Below are 16366 nucleotides of genomic sequence, written 5' to 3'. Positions count from 1 at the left end.
TTTTAACAAGACAAGGCCGTTTTAGAAAGTATCACTATGCATAATTAATCTTTGTTCACCTGTTCAGACGTTGTATAATAACCGTTGTCATGCAGAAATGCCTGATAAGTTTATCGGCGGACAACTGATTTAAAATGTGCGATATTAATCAATTTGATTTCCCGCGACTTTCTTTCATTCGGGAATGTAACCGTCGCCAGGTTTCCGGAGATTGTCGTAATTAAAACTCGTCGTATTTAAAACTTGTTGTAATAGTTTACTTAGTTTGATGCCAATTTCGACACTCCCCGTGGTATTCGAGTATGTTTTACAGACATACACCTGTTGTGGTAAACGAAGTGGCATCTCTATACTTTATTTAGATGAAATAAAACTATTTTGAAAATATACTCTAGCGTTTCGGAGCACTTCCGTAGTTCCGTTTCTATTTGGGGAACTATATGTTTAGATATTTTGGTAATTTTTCTAAATTGATCGTGAATAGAAAAATTTTTTACGAAGATGATGAAGCTGAAAGGAATGCCACAAAATTATAATTATATACCTCATGCATGCATGAATATAAATATAGAGAACTTTCTCTCTCTCAACAATAATATGCAAATCAGGCATTCTTATTTGTTACAAATATTGTGAATGTTTTTCTTCACGTGTTCCGCCCAAATGATGTCGCGAGCATTTTCTTAGCCCTGTGACTAAGACCAATGTGACCTATTTTTAATTCATTCGGTGTTAATTGTCAGCGAACGTTTAATGAATATTTAGAGCAAAACCTGGCAATATCTCATATACTGTAGTCTATATGTGGCAATTGAGGTCAAAGGTAGCGGTTACTGAACAATAGACAAGTATTCAATGAGGTTGAGAACGAGTCTGACCTTTATCAATGACACGATTCTCGTGCATCTTTGCTCCAAAAAATTCGGCACCTCGATAGGATGAAAGAATTAAAAATTATTGGATGAGGTTGAGTATGATATCGAGAATTATCAAGCCGAAGTTTACGTTATAATTTGATAATGCAAACTGAGGCTTTATAATTCTCGATATCATACGAAAATCGAATTCAATAATTGTTTTATTATGTATTTCCTTTTTAGAGAGGAAGCCTGCGCCATTATTGATAACAAACTAGCGGCAAAAAATTACTTCACCTACGGATAATTTACAATGTCTTGTAGGTGGAAGACATTGAGAATTATCTGTAGGTTTTTAGCCAATCACAATCAAGCTTGCATTAGTAATGCATAATAATTCATTATTATATGCTTTTCACATAACGTCATAGTAGGCATCTCGAGGATAAGATAGCAAAAATATTTTGGTTGATTATCTAGTAATGAGCAGATCGAGACCGGTTTTTCAAAGCTATGTTAGAGCTAACCCTGGGTTAAATTCTAGTCCACTGTTATGTGGTTGTGAACCGCTGTTCGTTTTCAAAACTTTAGAAAATATTACTTCTATTGAACCAAAAAAATAATCACGGAAAAAATATTCAAATTTAGAAACAAGCGATGAAGAAAAGTGATGTAAAAATTTGCGTTAACCCTGGGTTAAGTTAACCGTCTTTTGAACAACTAGCCCCAGAAGTGCTCAGAAGCGCTTGAGTATATTAACGAAGTAATTCACCTCAATATCAAAATTGACTTGGTTTACTAACATTTCTTTTAATCTTTTTGATATTAGAAAGCTCTTTTACTATTCAAGTAATAAATTTTCTTTCCCAAAGATCTAGACTTTATGGAAGTGAGGTCTAAGGTAGCGTTCAATAAAAAATTATTGAACTAGATTAAGAATAACGTCAAGATATATCATGATCAAGGTCACGCGAGGCTCGAAGGCTTAAATACTTCTATAGTATAATGCTTTGAATAAGAATGTACCAAATGAACGAAGTTAACGGCAATTCATATACTCCTGATTTTTCCCGCTACGCGGTCAGTTGATCAGTTTGTAACCATGCGCCCGTAAGATTTTAGACTGTCACGTGAGCTATAGCTATCCTATTAGTTAATTAGCAACTTGGTTGACCACAGCAGGTGTTTAAATTTTGTCGTAATAGTTTACTTGGTTTGACACCAATTTCGACAATTCCCGTGGCATTTGAGTATGTCTTATACACCTGTTGTGGTAGACGAAGTGGCATACAGTGTATCTATATTTTGATGAAATAAAGCTACTTTAAAAATATACTCAAGCGTTTCGGAGCACTTCTTTTTCTATTGGGGGAACTATATGTTTAGATATTTTTAGTAATATTTATAAATTGAATAGAAAAATCGTTTACGAAAAGGATGAATCTGAAAGGAATGCCACAAAATTGCCAGCGAACGCTGATTGAATATTTAGAGCAAAACCTGGCAATATCTCATATATTGTAGTCAGTATGTGGCAATTGAGGTCAAAGGTAGCGGTTACTGAACAATAGACAAATATTCAATGAGGTTGAGAATGATTCTGAGGTTTATCAAGGTCACGATTCTCGTGCATCTTTGCACCGTAGCATTCAGTACTTCGAGGGGATGAAATAATTCTTTATTATATCCTTTGCACATGACATCATAGTTGGCTTTTCGAAAACGAGTTAAGCCAGCATTTATTTTTGGTTGATTATCTAGTAATGAACAGAGACCGGTTTTTAAAAGCTAGGTTATCGCTAACCCTGGCTTAAATTCTAATCCACTGTTTTAGTTTATGTGCTTCTGAGCCGCTGTCCGTTTCCAAAGTTTAGAAAATATGACTTCTATTGAAGCAAGAAAATAATCACGAAAAAAATTCAAATTTTTTGAAACAAGCGATGAAAAAAAGTGATGTAAAAATTTGCGTTAACCCTGTGTTAAGTTAACTGTCTTTTGAACAACTGGCCCCAGAAGTGTTCAGAAGCGCTTGAGTATATTAACGAAGTAATTCACCTCTGAATATCAAAATTGACTTGGTTTGCTGACATCTCTTTTAATCTTCTTGATATTAATTTGAAAACTGCTCATCTATTTAATTTAAAAATATTTTCGCAATGATCGACACTTTTCTCTCACCTGATAAAAACCAGAAAGTGCTTCGAGCCGTAAGCGGCGTATTTAAGTATATTTTTATTTCTCTGCTTGTTATTCAAGTATAGAGAGGTTTCTTTTTATTAATAATAAATATATATATTACTGAATTCAAACATTCTTATGCCTACTCGTCATTGGGTCGTAATTGTTGTGAAAAAGTCATTTTAACCGATGTGAAATATTCCGGATGTAATTTTTTTCTCATTTCTGCAGTATTTAATCCAGTCGTTGTTGACTGCACACACGTGCAAGTATTCTATCACACGAGCCACCTTAACATGTTCACGACACTTACGACAAGTGAATGGAAACAAAACTGAATATATATTCGTTATGATACAATTAGCGGTTACCGGTAACGTGGTATTAAACATAAAAATTCTATTCCACAGACTGCGCAAAGGCTGGAAGAAAACCGGTGGAAAATATATTGATTTCTGAAAATATAGCCAAGCCTTCCATTGAAGTCTTTCATGTTTTCCACCACAATAATGAATGCATTGTCCAACTAGGAATACTATGATAAGATTATCAAATTACAAAGTCATTATTACTAAAAAAATATTATTATACAATTGTTATACGTATTTACGTTATTACAGTAAAATTATTAATTCCTGCACTGTTAAATGTCCCTGCTTTCATCTTTCATCTGAAAAATATCTGCAATATCTCCATGAATATCCAGCTTCCCGTTGGCAACTTATCGATTCCATTTGTCTTTGGAAAAGCCGGTGGCTCCTCTCTTAAAAAATACATTATAGTCGGCTTAAATACGTAGCTGCATGCTGAGCAGGCAAAACTATTTAATTCGGACGTGTCCATGAACATCTCATGGATTTCAAAACTCTCAGCAATACATCACACTTCAAAGCTGTCTGCCATGCATGCACGGGGATACATTTAAATTATTCTCGCACACCAAAAAATTATTTCAATTAATGCTTGTGAAGTTTTAGCTGGAAATTAAACGTGTTATCAACAATTATACATGCCATTAATTTTGCTAATATAACGTAAATCGTCCTTTATTTTCACGTAGTTTACGCCCCTAATATTTCCCGTTTGTGCGAATAAGAAACAACAGAAAACCAATAAAGTTACTTTCATCAAATTAAACGTGCACATATTAAAATAATGGTTATTATTATTTATTTAAAAGAGTCCACGGTCTCCGATTGTCTAGTTGCCATGTGCAAAATCGTTATGACCAACGTGTGACGTCATAACATTTGATTAGATCTTTTTAATGCACCCTATTACATCAAAATGAGTGATTAATTGTCGTACAGAATTGTAATTACTACTTGGGGAAAAGGATTGAATAGTTACCACGGGAAGTGCAAAGAAATTATTACACGCTATTAATTTCGAAAATAGGAAAATATGTTTTTGTGAAACTATAGCATAATAAAGAATAATGCTTATCGTCTTCATGTTTACTTCTAGAGCTATGTTATTTTGCTGTTAACAATATAAAGTTATAATTCATTACACACATCTTGATGAAACATATGTAAACATCGTGAATTTGATATCACTGATCAGCCTATTTATTGAAAGTGCATGCTGTAAACAAATTTCAACTTGAAACTCGAATATTATTGTATACACTGATTATCAGTCAATCATGGATAAAACATATGTGCCTACCTCCATCTTAACCCACAGCGGATTCGCCTCTAAGCCTTTACTTGTCTCAACCACATAAAACCAAACACGTTGCCCAATGTCTGGGAAAGATCCCTTTTCTGCCAAACATCTTAGATGAAAGAATATATCATTTTGATATGACGTACTGTCAGCTTTGATGAAGCCGTATGTCTTATCTTTGGAATGTCGAAGAACTACTCCCGTCTCCGTTACTTGTGTGTCACTTGGTTTTCTTTCTGGAGGCTTGATCTCTTTGCGACGCCTGCGCGGTGAAGGGCACAGCTTACTAGATAATTTTTCAAATATTGGAAATTAAAATTGAACAATACAAAATTTTAGGTTTTTGGCGGCCAAAAGTATTGAAATAAAAGTCAGACAATAACTGACTGCCTAAAATTTAGGATTTACCTCCCCCCCCCTCACTTTCTTATACGCTCCACGGGCCACGTAATATTTATCATCTATAGACGTTCTGCGCGGGGGAATTCGATGAAATATTACAATGCAGATATATCTTCCCAAGGTTATATCCCGAGGGGGTAATATTTCATCGAATTCCCCGAGCAGAAGTTCTATAAATTATATATTATATCGAAACAACTGTATAATATAGTATATCTTTTCCCTACATTTTGAAATTGTTGACAGCCTCGATCTAGTCGTGTGCGAGGCATCCACGCGTGGTACACGCAAACCCTGTGTACAGCGGGGTATTCGACTTTTATAGTATAATGTGAGGAAAATTCGATGGAGCTCTATGATTAATTGACTGATCACGTGGTACAAATCGAGCTTTCTGATTGGATAATTTACAGTTGAGATATAATACTTTATTACAGTGCAGGTTCTACTTACAGTTTTTCACGAAATTCTAAAATATTTTGTGGAATATCTTCTTCCTGTAGAGGGTGATCAAATCAATATTATAGTTACACAAAACATGTCATTTGCTGATTATCTGAATTTGAAAATTTGCCGTTTATTTTTCTATTGTGGTGAAAAGAAGTGCAGGCGAAATTTGGCTATATTTTTATGCACAATTTTAATACACGGGTGTAAGATGATCTATGTTTGTTCTGTTGTACTGATACCGTTTGCAAAAAAAACTGTGTTTGAAGTGGAAACAATTCGAAATTTGGTCATAGACAGCTTAAAGAAACTTGATTATAGCCTCGTTTTATTGTCCTTTGCTTAACAATCAGTATATAGCAGAGGAGTAAAAAGGAAAAAAAATGACTTAAAACATGATTTTGCTCTAGACGATTTTACCAATTAGATTTTCCATTAATTTTTTTGTTTAAGATATCTTATATTGTACTTTGACTGGTAAAGGGTAAAAGTTAAAATTTCTCGCAATTTGAAGCATGTACAACCTTTAATCACTTGTAAATATAATCATTTCACAATTTAAATATCTCTCATGCTTTTGATTCGATTCACTGCAAAGAACCATCCTTGTGTAAAAATGTTTAATGAAAAATTTGTGTAACTTATATCTCACACATGCAGCTAGGTGATATGCATACAGCAAATGCTGGTTTTGTAATATTGATACGAACAGTGTTTTTATTTTCAATTTGTTGCAACTATTTACGAGGTTTAGGTTTCGTATAATTTGCACAGTTAAAAAGTATCTTGTATTAATCTCTTCAAACCGCTTTGTGATTACTTCGAGAGAGTGAGAAGTTTAAACAGAGTTCGTTTAGATCATGGAAAACCTGTAAAAAGCCTATATATCGTCACCCTTTGATTAATAATAATAATTATATTGTAGTGAAAATACTAAATGGTTCTATCAAATCAATTGGAGCGGTCCAAAACTTTAGCCTTTAAATTAAGCTTCCTAGCTCTAAAATTCTAAAAAAAACATTAAGAAAAACTAACCTTAACCACATGTATATCGCTGGCACGAGTTTTCTTCTCCGATAGTTTTTCAACTTTGAAATACAATACCATAAATCTTTCAATGCTTCCGTTTAATGCAATTACAGGTTTAGCGAGTTGCAAAGCGTGAAAAAACAGTTCTCCGTGAACATCTGGATGCTTCAAATATCCGAACCCTCTCTCTGAGTAGGTTGAAAAAACAACCCCATGCAAGCACTTGCCCTTTTGACAATCCCACGGCTTCCCTTTCTCGTCGGCATTGATTGAACTAACAGTGAAAGATGATGTTGACGCTTCATTATTAGACTTACTTTCCTCTTCCTCGTCTGTCGATTGTTCGTCGTTATTATGATAACTAATCGTTTTCACTCCCTCTAACGGTTCCTTGCGACTATCTTCATGTCTCACCCACCAAGCACTCAGACCAAGCCTATCAAAACCTAGGCAGAAGGAGACTGTTTCCCCTGATTGCGGTTTTCCAGTAGTCACACTCTGAGGTATGAAACGAACATCAAAATATTTTTTGAATGTAATAGTTCCTATCCACAGTTTCTGAACGTCAGTGACTGTACCCGTCCATCTTGTGATTCCTTTTTGTCTTAGGTAACCTTCGATAACTTCCCGACCAGGCTGTTGCTTCCGGGAACCACGTGTACTAGTTTTGTCCTGGACAAGATCGTCATGATGTAAGAGGCTATCAATAGAGTTTATATGATGCCCATTCCGAGGATGTAGCCATTCCTGTGGTATAACCACGTTGTCCTTTTTATGTACTTTGCGTGGCTGAATACTTTCTACTTTCTCTCTCTTTTCGTCATCATTTGAATCTTGCAAGGCTATCAACATATACACAACGTACCTAGAACGTATATATCAGATTCAACTGAGTGCATTTGTGTATGCCACGCGTTTTAAGCCGGCTGATGTGGTAATTACGTCGCTGTTTCAAAAATTCACCGAGGCTTTTGTATTCACAAGTAGAAGAAAGTGCTAATTAATTTCAATTACTTGAAATACAATTTTGCATCGGTAGCTGAATTCGTATGAAAATATCTATCGCTACGTCAAATCGTCGTTCGTTCAATTCAAACAAGTTGTCGCAGTGAAACAGATTTGGTACTAGTGAGGACAACTGCCAAGCAACCGTAAAATCTAGCAGGGTCTGAAAATATTCATCATCATAAACTCTTTAGCCGAAAAATTGTGATATTCACAATTGCATGTTATTAGCGTGGTTTACACGTCCTTGTTGTTTTTGTTGATAAAAATGTCTTTAATATGTACATACTTGTAAAACTCGGCGTTGAGTGTTGGCTTGTTGTGCCGCTGTAAACTGCGTAACCAACCCTTCACTTTTTTTTTCACAACGTCCAAATGGGGAACGTTTTGTCGATCACGTGAATATCGAATCCAAAACCTCATTACGGGCTCCGGGTTCTTTAAACCTGCGGCGCACTCTTCGATCTCCTTAATCCGTTCCTCGATCTGTTCTGGAGTTAAATTTTCTTTATCTATTTCAAATCCGTTATTCAAACTTTGAATACCTAGAAGAATTTCATGTAGCCATGTGGAATTCTTGTTTGGTAAATCAGACTTTACTTCCCGGATTTTATCACAAAGTCGTCTGAGATTAGAAAGCGCACCAATACAATTACGAAATTGTTTTTTCCATTCCTCCTTATATTCAAAATCGTCGCTTACGCCTTCGTAAAGAAATCCATAGGACTTTGGAATCAGGGATATTAGGTATTGCTCTTCTTTTGTAATTTTTCCTCTCGCCCGTATTTCTTCCAATTTTTCAGTCAAGTAATCAACAAAACTAACAACTACATTCTTACTGCTCAGTATCTTTCCATCTTGATATTTTTTCGCTGCTTGCATAACAGTTATGCGGACCATAGCATCGGACATGTAGCCATGACTATCGTGCGGTCGTTTGCGTCTGACAATTTTGAAGCTGTCGCTGCTTTCTTTCGCGTATGACACAATATTCATGATATCTTTATCACTCTTAATCTGTTCGTTCTTAAGAGCTCTTACGTGACGAAGAATTATATCACCGTGAATATGTTGCAGTAAAGAGTCATCTTCCTGGTCTTTTATCGCTTCTTCGATTTTAGGTCTCGCTTCGTCGAATTTTTTTTCAACAATCATGTAATATTTCGCCAAATGCGCTAGGATGTGAGCGCGAAAAGGCAGGTGCTTTTGGAATACATCTTTGAGCTCAGTTAATGTATCACGAGCGATACTAACAAAATTAGCTTCTTTCATGGCGCGTATAAGGGAGGAGAATTTCTCACTTTCGTACTCGCTGGTAACGAAGAGGCGTCTTGTAAGGCGATCGATTGATTTAGTTGCAATATTTACACTTAAAACGTCCTTTGCTAAATCAACAGCAACCTGTTTGATGAACTGCCAATACTTCTTGTCTGCATTGGCACCAGATCTTTCTGGTCCCAGCTGAAGAAGGACTTCTTCTGCAACTTCATGAAAAGACATTCGACGGGAGTCTTTATTGTCCATAGGCGGGCTGAGAAGTTCGCGGAGGTAATCATCATCAAACTGTTCTTCCAAGTCAACTGTTCTGTTTGTTTCAAGAAAGCTGGAGAGTGCACAGGCTGGCAGATAAGAGTCCGTGTAGATATGTATAAGAGACAAAAATGAAAGAACTTTTTTTTGTTTTTCATCAGCCTTATCCAGCCTAATTTCAACAAATTGCTGCAAGCCTTTAAATTCACGTCCAAAAGCTGTTAATCCAAAATGAGCAAAAGTAAGTACTATCTTATCAGTTTTGGCCTTATTCATTAACTTTTCTAACTTTGTGTAAACAGTACTCTTTTCCCTTTTGACATCTACGAGGTGTTTTGCTAAATTTTCCATCTCGTTGACCGTTAATTCTCTTCGCAGCTCGATCTCTTTAAAAGGACATGCTCGTAGTGTATGCGAATCCGCAACATTTTTCATTTTAGCGCTGTTTGTCGTCCTCTTGGCTTCAGCAGGTACAATCAACAAAAGAATAACATTTATATTGTAGCATTTGACCAAATCATTCGTAAAGTCCAAAAAATCCTGAGGGTGCGAGATTTCTTCGTCAACAAACAATAGCAATGGAAGTTTTGTTGCACTGTTTATAGCTCTGATATAACCGAGTAGTTCTTTATCAATTTCTAGAAGTTGAGCACAGGGGTAATCTTTATGATGTTTATACAAGAACTGCAAGCACAAAGTACTTGATCCAGCCCCGCGATCGACTTTGAGACACAGAACGGAAACATGTGATCTCCTATCATTTGACAAAGCACTAAATTCCTTTTCTAACTCCTTTAACTTTTCTCGTTCTATTCCAAATTTGTTTCGTAAGCCAAAATCAGATATTTTAGATCCTGAGTAGAATTTTCTGCGCTCCTCATCCAGGTAAGCTTTCTCAGGTAATTTTCCTTTCTTCATGTACATCATCTTCAAAAATCGCGAGATATTATTTGAGAGACCTTGTGGTAAGATGTCAGGAAATACCTGATATTTTCCTTTGTATTCTTTCTTGTGTGGCACTTGGTAATCATATTCTTGTTCACATGGACTTGGAAGCGTGTACGAAAGGTGTCTTGAAAGAACATACGGCGGGGCGACGTAAACGCGGTCCTTTGTAATTATTTGCCAATAATTCTTTTGCAAAGGTTGTACTAAATTCTCACTCATTTCCAAACTCGCCTCCGGCGTGGAACACACAATCGTTACAGCTGTTCGATAGCCATTAATGGCGATCAAGTCCTCTAAGATTGTTCGCAGTGAATCAATGAGTGACTCTTGTCCATCGTCCCACAATACCAAAATGTTAAGATAATTTGGTTTTACGTAACGTGGCAGTTCTGCTTTGAGTAATGACGTAAGCAGTCCTCTATGCGAAATATTCCAATGGCCATGATCTAAAAAATACAATTTTGTTGTATTCTTAGTGCATAATGTTTTACATTATATAATTATGTATAAACTAATTTTTGATAATTTAATTATATTTGTTATAATAAATTATGGTGGAAATAATACTTAATAATGCATGGAATGTTTTCTTATTTCTATTAACTTTGATCCAAGAGTCGACATTACATTTGCATCCAAATATATATGCTGGTTTAAAAGGTAATGAATTGCAGACATAGTGTAGGAATTGTTAATATAAGTTTTTTGTTATATGTTTTTTGGTACATTCTCATTACCAGCTATGCTGTAATCTGTCGTTAGTGTTTTAAAGCAATAAATAATATTTATTATATGACTAGAATAGTTCATCGGTCCATCAACTAAAATCAAGCATTCTGATTGGTTCCTGAGCTGTCGGTAACCAACAGTACGGACTGGCCAGGTTCGGCGGGAATTTTTTAGTTGGGAATTTTAATCGTTTTTAGTCATATAATAAATAGTTTATTGACTGAGCTTGTTCGGTCCGTACAGGAGGATACTGGTCTCGTTCTTTTTTCGCTTGTATGGACCTCGCCTAAAGGCTCGGTCCATACAAGCGAAAAAAGAACTCGACCAGTATCCTCCTGTACGGACCTCTCGCTCAGTCAATAACATATATATATATATATATATATATAATATAATATATATATATATTATATATATATATATATATATTATATATATATATATATATATAAATATATAATATATATATATATATATATATATATATATATATATATATATATATATATAATTATATATAATTAATAAGTTGTTTTATTTTTCAAATTTTTGTTTAAATTTTGGAAGAATTTGCTTTGAATCAGACAGATGTTTAACAAAAAGTTATATATTAATTTCCGTCCATATCTGCTTAAAAGCCGCCATGTTAAATTTTCATGTAAAGTGCTAAGAGCTCTCTTAATTTGGAGTTTGAAATAACAATTTTTATTAGCTGTTTCCTAAAAGTAAAGAAATATGCATAAACACATAACATTTATTGTCGCTACATTCGTTTATAATGAAAGGATATAGGTGTTCTACATTTCCTTGCTATAGATTTATATACTGCGCTCAAATAAATGATAATAAAGAGATAGAGAACTAACGAATGGATGTCCGGAAATATAGAATTTATTCTATTTCGAGTGTTGAACTGCTTTTAGAAAAAAATTACAAATATACACACTGCGTATTATATGATAAAGCATAATTTTAAATGAAGTCATCATTATAATTATTATATCCCACGGCGTAGAAGAATGAAAATTTCATGTAGGATTAAAACCAGAAGAGAACATTTTTTGTTAATTAAAGTGTTATAAATAGATTAACTGCAATTAGTATTAAAGTGGTATGGTTCCGGAAGTTGTAGCCATAATGATTGTATAATCTTAACTCACCTTGTTTGGAAAGGGTTTTCGCATCTTCTTCATAACCCCTGGCAGCGAGCCAGCAGATAGCATGTTCGGAATCCAAGCCAAGTTTGGTGTTTTGAGGCGTTGCAATAAAGAGTTGTCGTTCTTGTTGATGGATGTCATTTAGTTCCTTAAATATACAACAGAGATGACCTTCTTGTTTCGGATGTTGGTCAAAGTCAATTGCTAGGGTCCACTGAGGTAAAACTAGGCCATGAAGGTCTCTCTCGGATGCACGTAGCTCGAAAGGAGAAGTGATCAGAATATATGAATTTCCTGATTGTTGAAACGTTTCTACATGACTAAGAAACTTATTCACATCGAATTTTCTTTCGGAATCTTTGCCAAGCTCAAATCTTCTCATTAATTTTTCTGTGGTTAAGTTGATAATAGTACCTTGCTTATCAAACACATTCGTTTCAATGGGCCTTATGAGGTGGATAGGGTATTGAGATTGAGATACTTTCAGCTCGATCAGGCAAAGATGTTTCAAATATTGTTTAAGGTCGGTCGGTGTGATTAAATCAATGGCAAATTTCGAATTTTGATTCACGAATTCTCTCGAAATCTTAACAACGTCGTTGAGAACTTCCTCGGATTCGACCACAATACAAAAACACTCAGGTTTCACCGGAATAACTCTACTAAGACATTTCTTTAACTTATCTTTTACAAAATTAGGCCACTTTGTTCCAATTTCTTCAGGGGGGCCTCGTAAAAGGACAAACATGTCACTTTCTTCTTCGTTGATCATACTGCTTCTTACTATGTTTTGGTGGGGAACGTTAACCTTGTGAAATATTAAACGAAACTGGCTTTGGGTTACTGGTGGATAAAATTCACTCAATGCTGTAACTGCTTTTTGTAGCAATTCTCTTCTTTTTGGAGGTGGCACAACTATTCCCACAATATGGGCAAGTTTGGATTTTTTTGCTTCTTGCGCACCGAACAAAACGGTTCCCCCAGACCCATTAAGAAACCCACATGTGTATTCTGTCAGGTATTTATCAACAATCGTTTTGACAGGATCGTGTCCAAAGATCATCTTTAGTTCGTTCTTTTGGTTTTCACAAAATCTGATAAAATAATATTTTGCATAATTATATAAATTGGAATGAGCACTATCAGTTTTCACAATAGATTAACTGGTATAGTTAACTTGAATTATTGTTATGTGTTAAAGAAGGATGTTTTGCATCTTTGCACGTGGCTCCTGAGAGTAAAACTTGAAATCCACTTCACTTAAGGTGGTTCTAAATTTAAAACGTCGTGATGTTAAACTGTTGTGACGTAATTGCGGAAAAGGTCTATTGGGGAGGGTGTACATTCATATACTCGTTCATATTTATATATTCGAGCCAGGGTGAAACGGCCGACGGTTCAGATCTTGGTAGCCCGATCCGCCCGACGGATTTTTCACAAACTTTAAGTGCAGAATTTAGAAATGTAAAACATAGTACTAGAAGTTTTCAGTATATAGTACAAAGAAAAAGAACTAATAATTGTCTGATAATGATGATGATAAAAACATAACATGTCACAGGTAGCATTAATTAGTACCCTTACATGGCACTTCCCCGCGCGGGCTCAGGAATTATTTTTATTAGTACTTATATAGCATAAATTATTGTATTCTTACCTTATTGGTTCTAAAACCATATAATTCAACTGCAATCCAGTATGTCCAATAGATTCCTTGTACTTTGTTTCGATGTCTAAATCTTCCACAGAAATTTCCCTTGGTTTGCGGCGACTTCCAAGTGAGTACAAGGAACTAAAGAGTTCTTCGTAATTTGTGATTCGTTTATTTTCAGCTCCTTTTCGTATAAAAGAATGGATATTCTTTTCTTTCCTGAAATATATTGGTGCTGTTTCCCCTTTAGGTACGTGAATCCAACCAATAAAATTGCCGCCACTTCTATTTTTTCTTAATTCAGAAAGAGGTAAAACACACACAAAGCATTTATTTTCGTGTACAAGATCAACTGCTTCATCCAAATTGAAGCAGATAGCCGCGTTGGAATCTGGGAGTATACTCGTTATAGCCATAGACATTTTTTCCCGCCAATTTTCCATTTCTCCGTCACTAAAAGTTCTTCCAGTGACCTTTCCATCTTTATCGACACCAGTAAAAATTTCTCCATCGTAACAGTTTTTAAACGCTACAACATAATTGAGAATTTCCTCGTCCGTTACTGTTGCTTCACAAAAAACCCTTTCTGATCTTTTTTCAATACGATCACCTGCCTTCAAATTCCAGCAAGATACGGAAGAATCGATGCTTTCTTGGATCCACCAAGGTTGTGAAAATTGTCTACTGAATGAGGGTCTTACCCCTCCAGAGTAGACCAAGTTACAGTTGTCTGAATCAACAACAAGTTTGAATCTTATCATTTCACAATGAGGGTCTGCTGTCACCTCGTCTTCACTTTCTAAGCGTTCAACCCTCCCTGTGACCGCCACATGCATATTGGGACGAATTCCTTTCAACATTTTTTCTACGTCGCATGTTTTCAACTTCGTGCTTGATTCGTCACTGCGAATAACAATTTTCATTTTGTGAGAGACACTGGAGGCCATAGGGCTGTCATCTCCTATGACCAATGTGGCCTCATTATCAAAAGAAAATAATTGTTTCTTTTCATATAAACCCTTCACCGATATAACACTATCAAACGCAGGACTTGGAGATGCACCATCGCTTGAAAATGTTTCAAGACTTTCCAGATTTTCAAATAATGCTAGATTTTCCACTTTTCCAAATACACCTATAGTATCGCCTGCGCTAAAAAAGAAAATATTTGAGCTATTTAGTTCACTAAAGAGTAAAATTCATGAATATAATTTATGAGGTCCTGCACAAACTATGGGTTCCGGTTTTGGACGAAAAAAGAATTTTTTCCCCATAAACATTATAACATTAAAAGATTTTTATTAAATGCAAAAAAGATACGTCTTCGTGGTTAAATCACAGCGGTTAATTAAAATTAATTGTGAAAAGCAAATGCGCAATACACACGTGTACTTAATACGTCTTGAAACATTATTTTTTTCTTTTAAAAAACTGGCATCTCTTGTGATAGATAATTTTTTGCTATAAAATTAGCTTGATTGGGCTTCAATTTTTTGGACGATTAGGAAGCTTGAGCAGTGACTACGAGTACGAGTTTTTATACACACTTTGACTATGAGTACGAGTTTTTATATACAATCTCATCTCATCTCATCTTAAAAAAACGGAATTTAAAAAACTCACCTGCAAGCTTCATTTACATCAGCTCTCGTTTCGCTACTTGCCCCAAAATACTCTTCCGCAATCTCTGTTTCTGGTAGCATTTCAGAAGAAACTTCACAGTATTCTGCCGAGACATATAATACACACGAGGTAATTGGAAAGTTAATTTTGCAATGAAACTTTGAGCAATTATTTCCCCTATATATAAGATATGTAATCATCAATATTAAACACTTATTTACTGACGCCGAAGCAAACAGTGTATTTTGTTGACCCGAGACCGAAGTTATTGGCGAACATCTAACAACGAGCGGTCGAGGGTCAACTAAACACACTGCTTTTCCGAGGTGCAAGAAATTAAATTATTTGTTTTTATTGTTTAATTTTTTTCTTGCGGTCCGAATTCATATTTTAGCGTTTCCTGCAATCTGATTGGCTACGCGAGCGGTCCGTATATGAGGCAGTACGGATCGCGCGAGATTTAAAAGCACAGAGCCAACGCTAAAATATGAATTGGGACGGAAAGAAAAAAATAAATCTATTTTTTACCAGCTAGTCGGTCCGTATAGGCAAATATTTCACTCGGTCTCAAAAACGTTTTTGAGACTTTCGGCGGATAACGAAAACTTAATTCGGCTTGATAATTCTCGATATCACACTCAACCTCATCCAATAATTGTTAAATATATGAACGTGAGTCAGTCATATATTAAACTGCCTCTGTTTTTAAAGGTATGTAACTTATTGCTATGATATGATGGCTGCATTTGAACCGCCTACTGAATAGTGCTAAAGTAAAGCACATCTACCTGTGTTTAAATTTTCATCTTTTTCATTCGTTATTACACCATGACGTTTTTTTAGATTTTGCCACAGCAAGAAAAATTTATCACCGTGTTTCGGAGATCTTCGGATCCAAAGTTCTTCTGGTAAATCATCCAATCCTTTCCCATTCTGATTTTGAAGCAAATCCACCTCACTCTCATCTATTTCATCTTCCTTGCAAACTTTGGAAATCCACTCTGCCACTTCTTGTTTGCTCCACGAGAGAGGATTTTTCACTTTAAAAAATGTACAGCAAAAACAAACCGTTACCAAAATGAATGGTATAGGATTACTCCAGCATGTGTGTTTCCTAATTAAGTCACGAATGACATGTA

At 35.3% G+C, this 16366-nt stretch overlaps 1 protein-coding gene across 1 annotated transcript in view; it reads right to left on the bottom strand.

Annotated features, from left to right (window-relative positions):
• Nucleotides 1–3620: 3620 nt before the first annotated feature.
• LOC114534346 overlaps nucleotides 3621–16366 on the bottom strand; it is a 35306-nt gene continuing 22560 nt past the window's right edge. Inside the window, exons 10-18 of the mRNA XM_028555782.1 lie at nucleotides 16016–16267; nucleotides 15228–15330; nucleotides 13611–14756; nucleotides 11957–13047; nucleotides 7879–10513; nucleotides 6591–7449; nucleotides 5562–5605; nucleotides 4707–4992; nucleotides 3621–3798 (exon numbers count right to left, since the gene is read on the bottom strand). Of these exons, the coding sequence (XP_028411583.1) occupies nucleotides 3757–3798; nucleotides 4707–4992; nucleotides 5562–5605; nucleotides 6591–7449; nucleotides 7879–10513; nucleotides 11957–13047; nucleotides 13611–14756; nucleotides 15228–15330; nucleotides 16016–16267 (6458 nt within the window). The 3' untranslated portion in view covers nucleotides 3621–3756. The remainder of the gene's footprint in view (nucleotides 3799–4706; nucleotides 4993–5561; nucleotides 5606–6590; nucleotides 7450–7878; nucleotides 10514–11956; nucleotides 13048–13610; nucleotides 14757–15227; nucleotides 15331–16015; nucleotides 16268–16366) is intronic.

The sequence above is a fragment of the Dendronephthya gigantea genome, unplaced genomic scaffold (assembly GCF_004324835.1).
Source record: "Dendronephthya gigantea isolate DGI-Jeju-01 unplaced genomic scaffold, DenGig_1.0 000099F, whole genome shotgun sequence".
Lineage (NCBI taxonomy): Eukaryota > Metazoa > Cnidaria > Anthozoa > Malacalcyonacea > Nephtheidae > Dendronephthya > Dendronephthya gigantea.
Note: the sequence above shows the minus strand (reverse complement) of the source record. Positions and strands in the feature narration are given on the sequence as shown.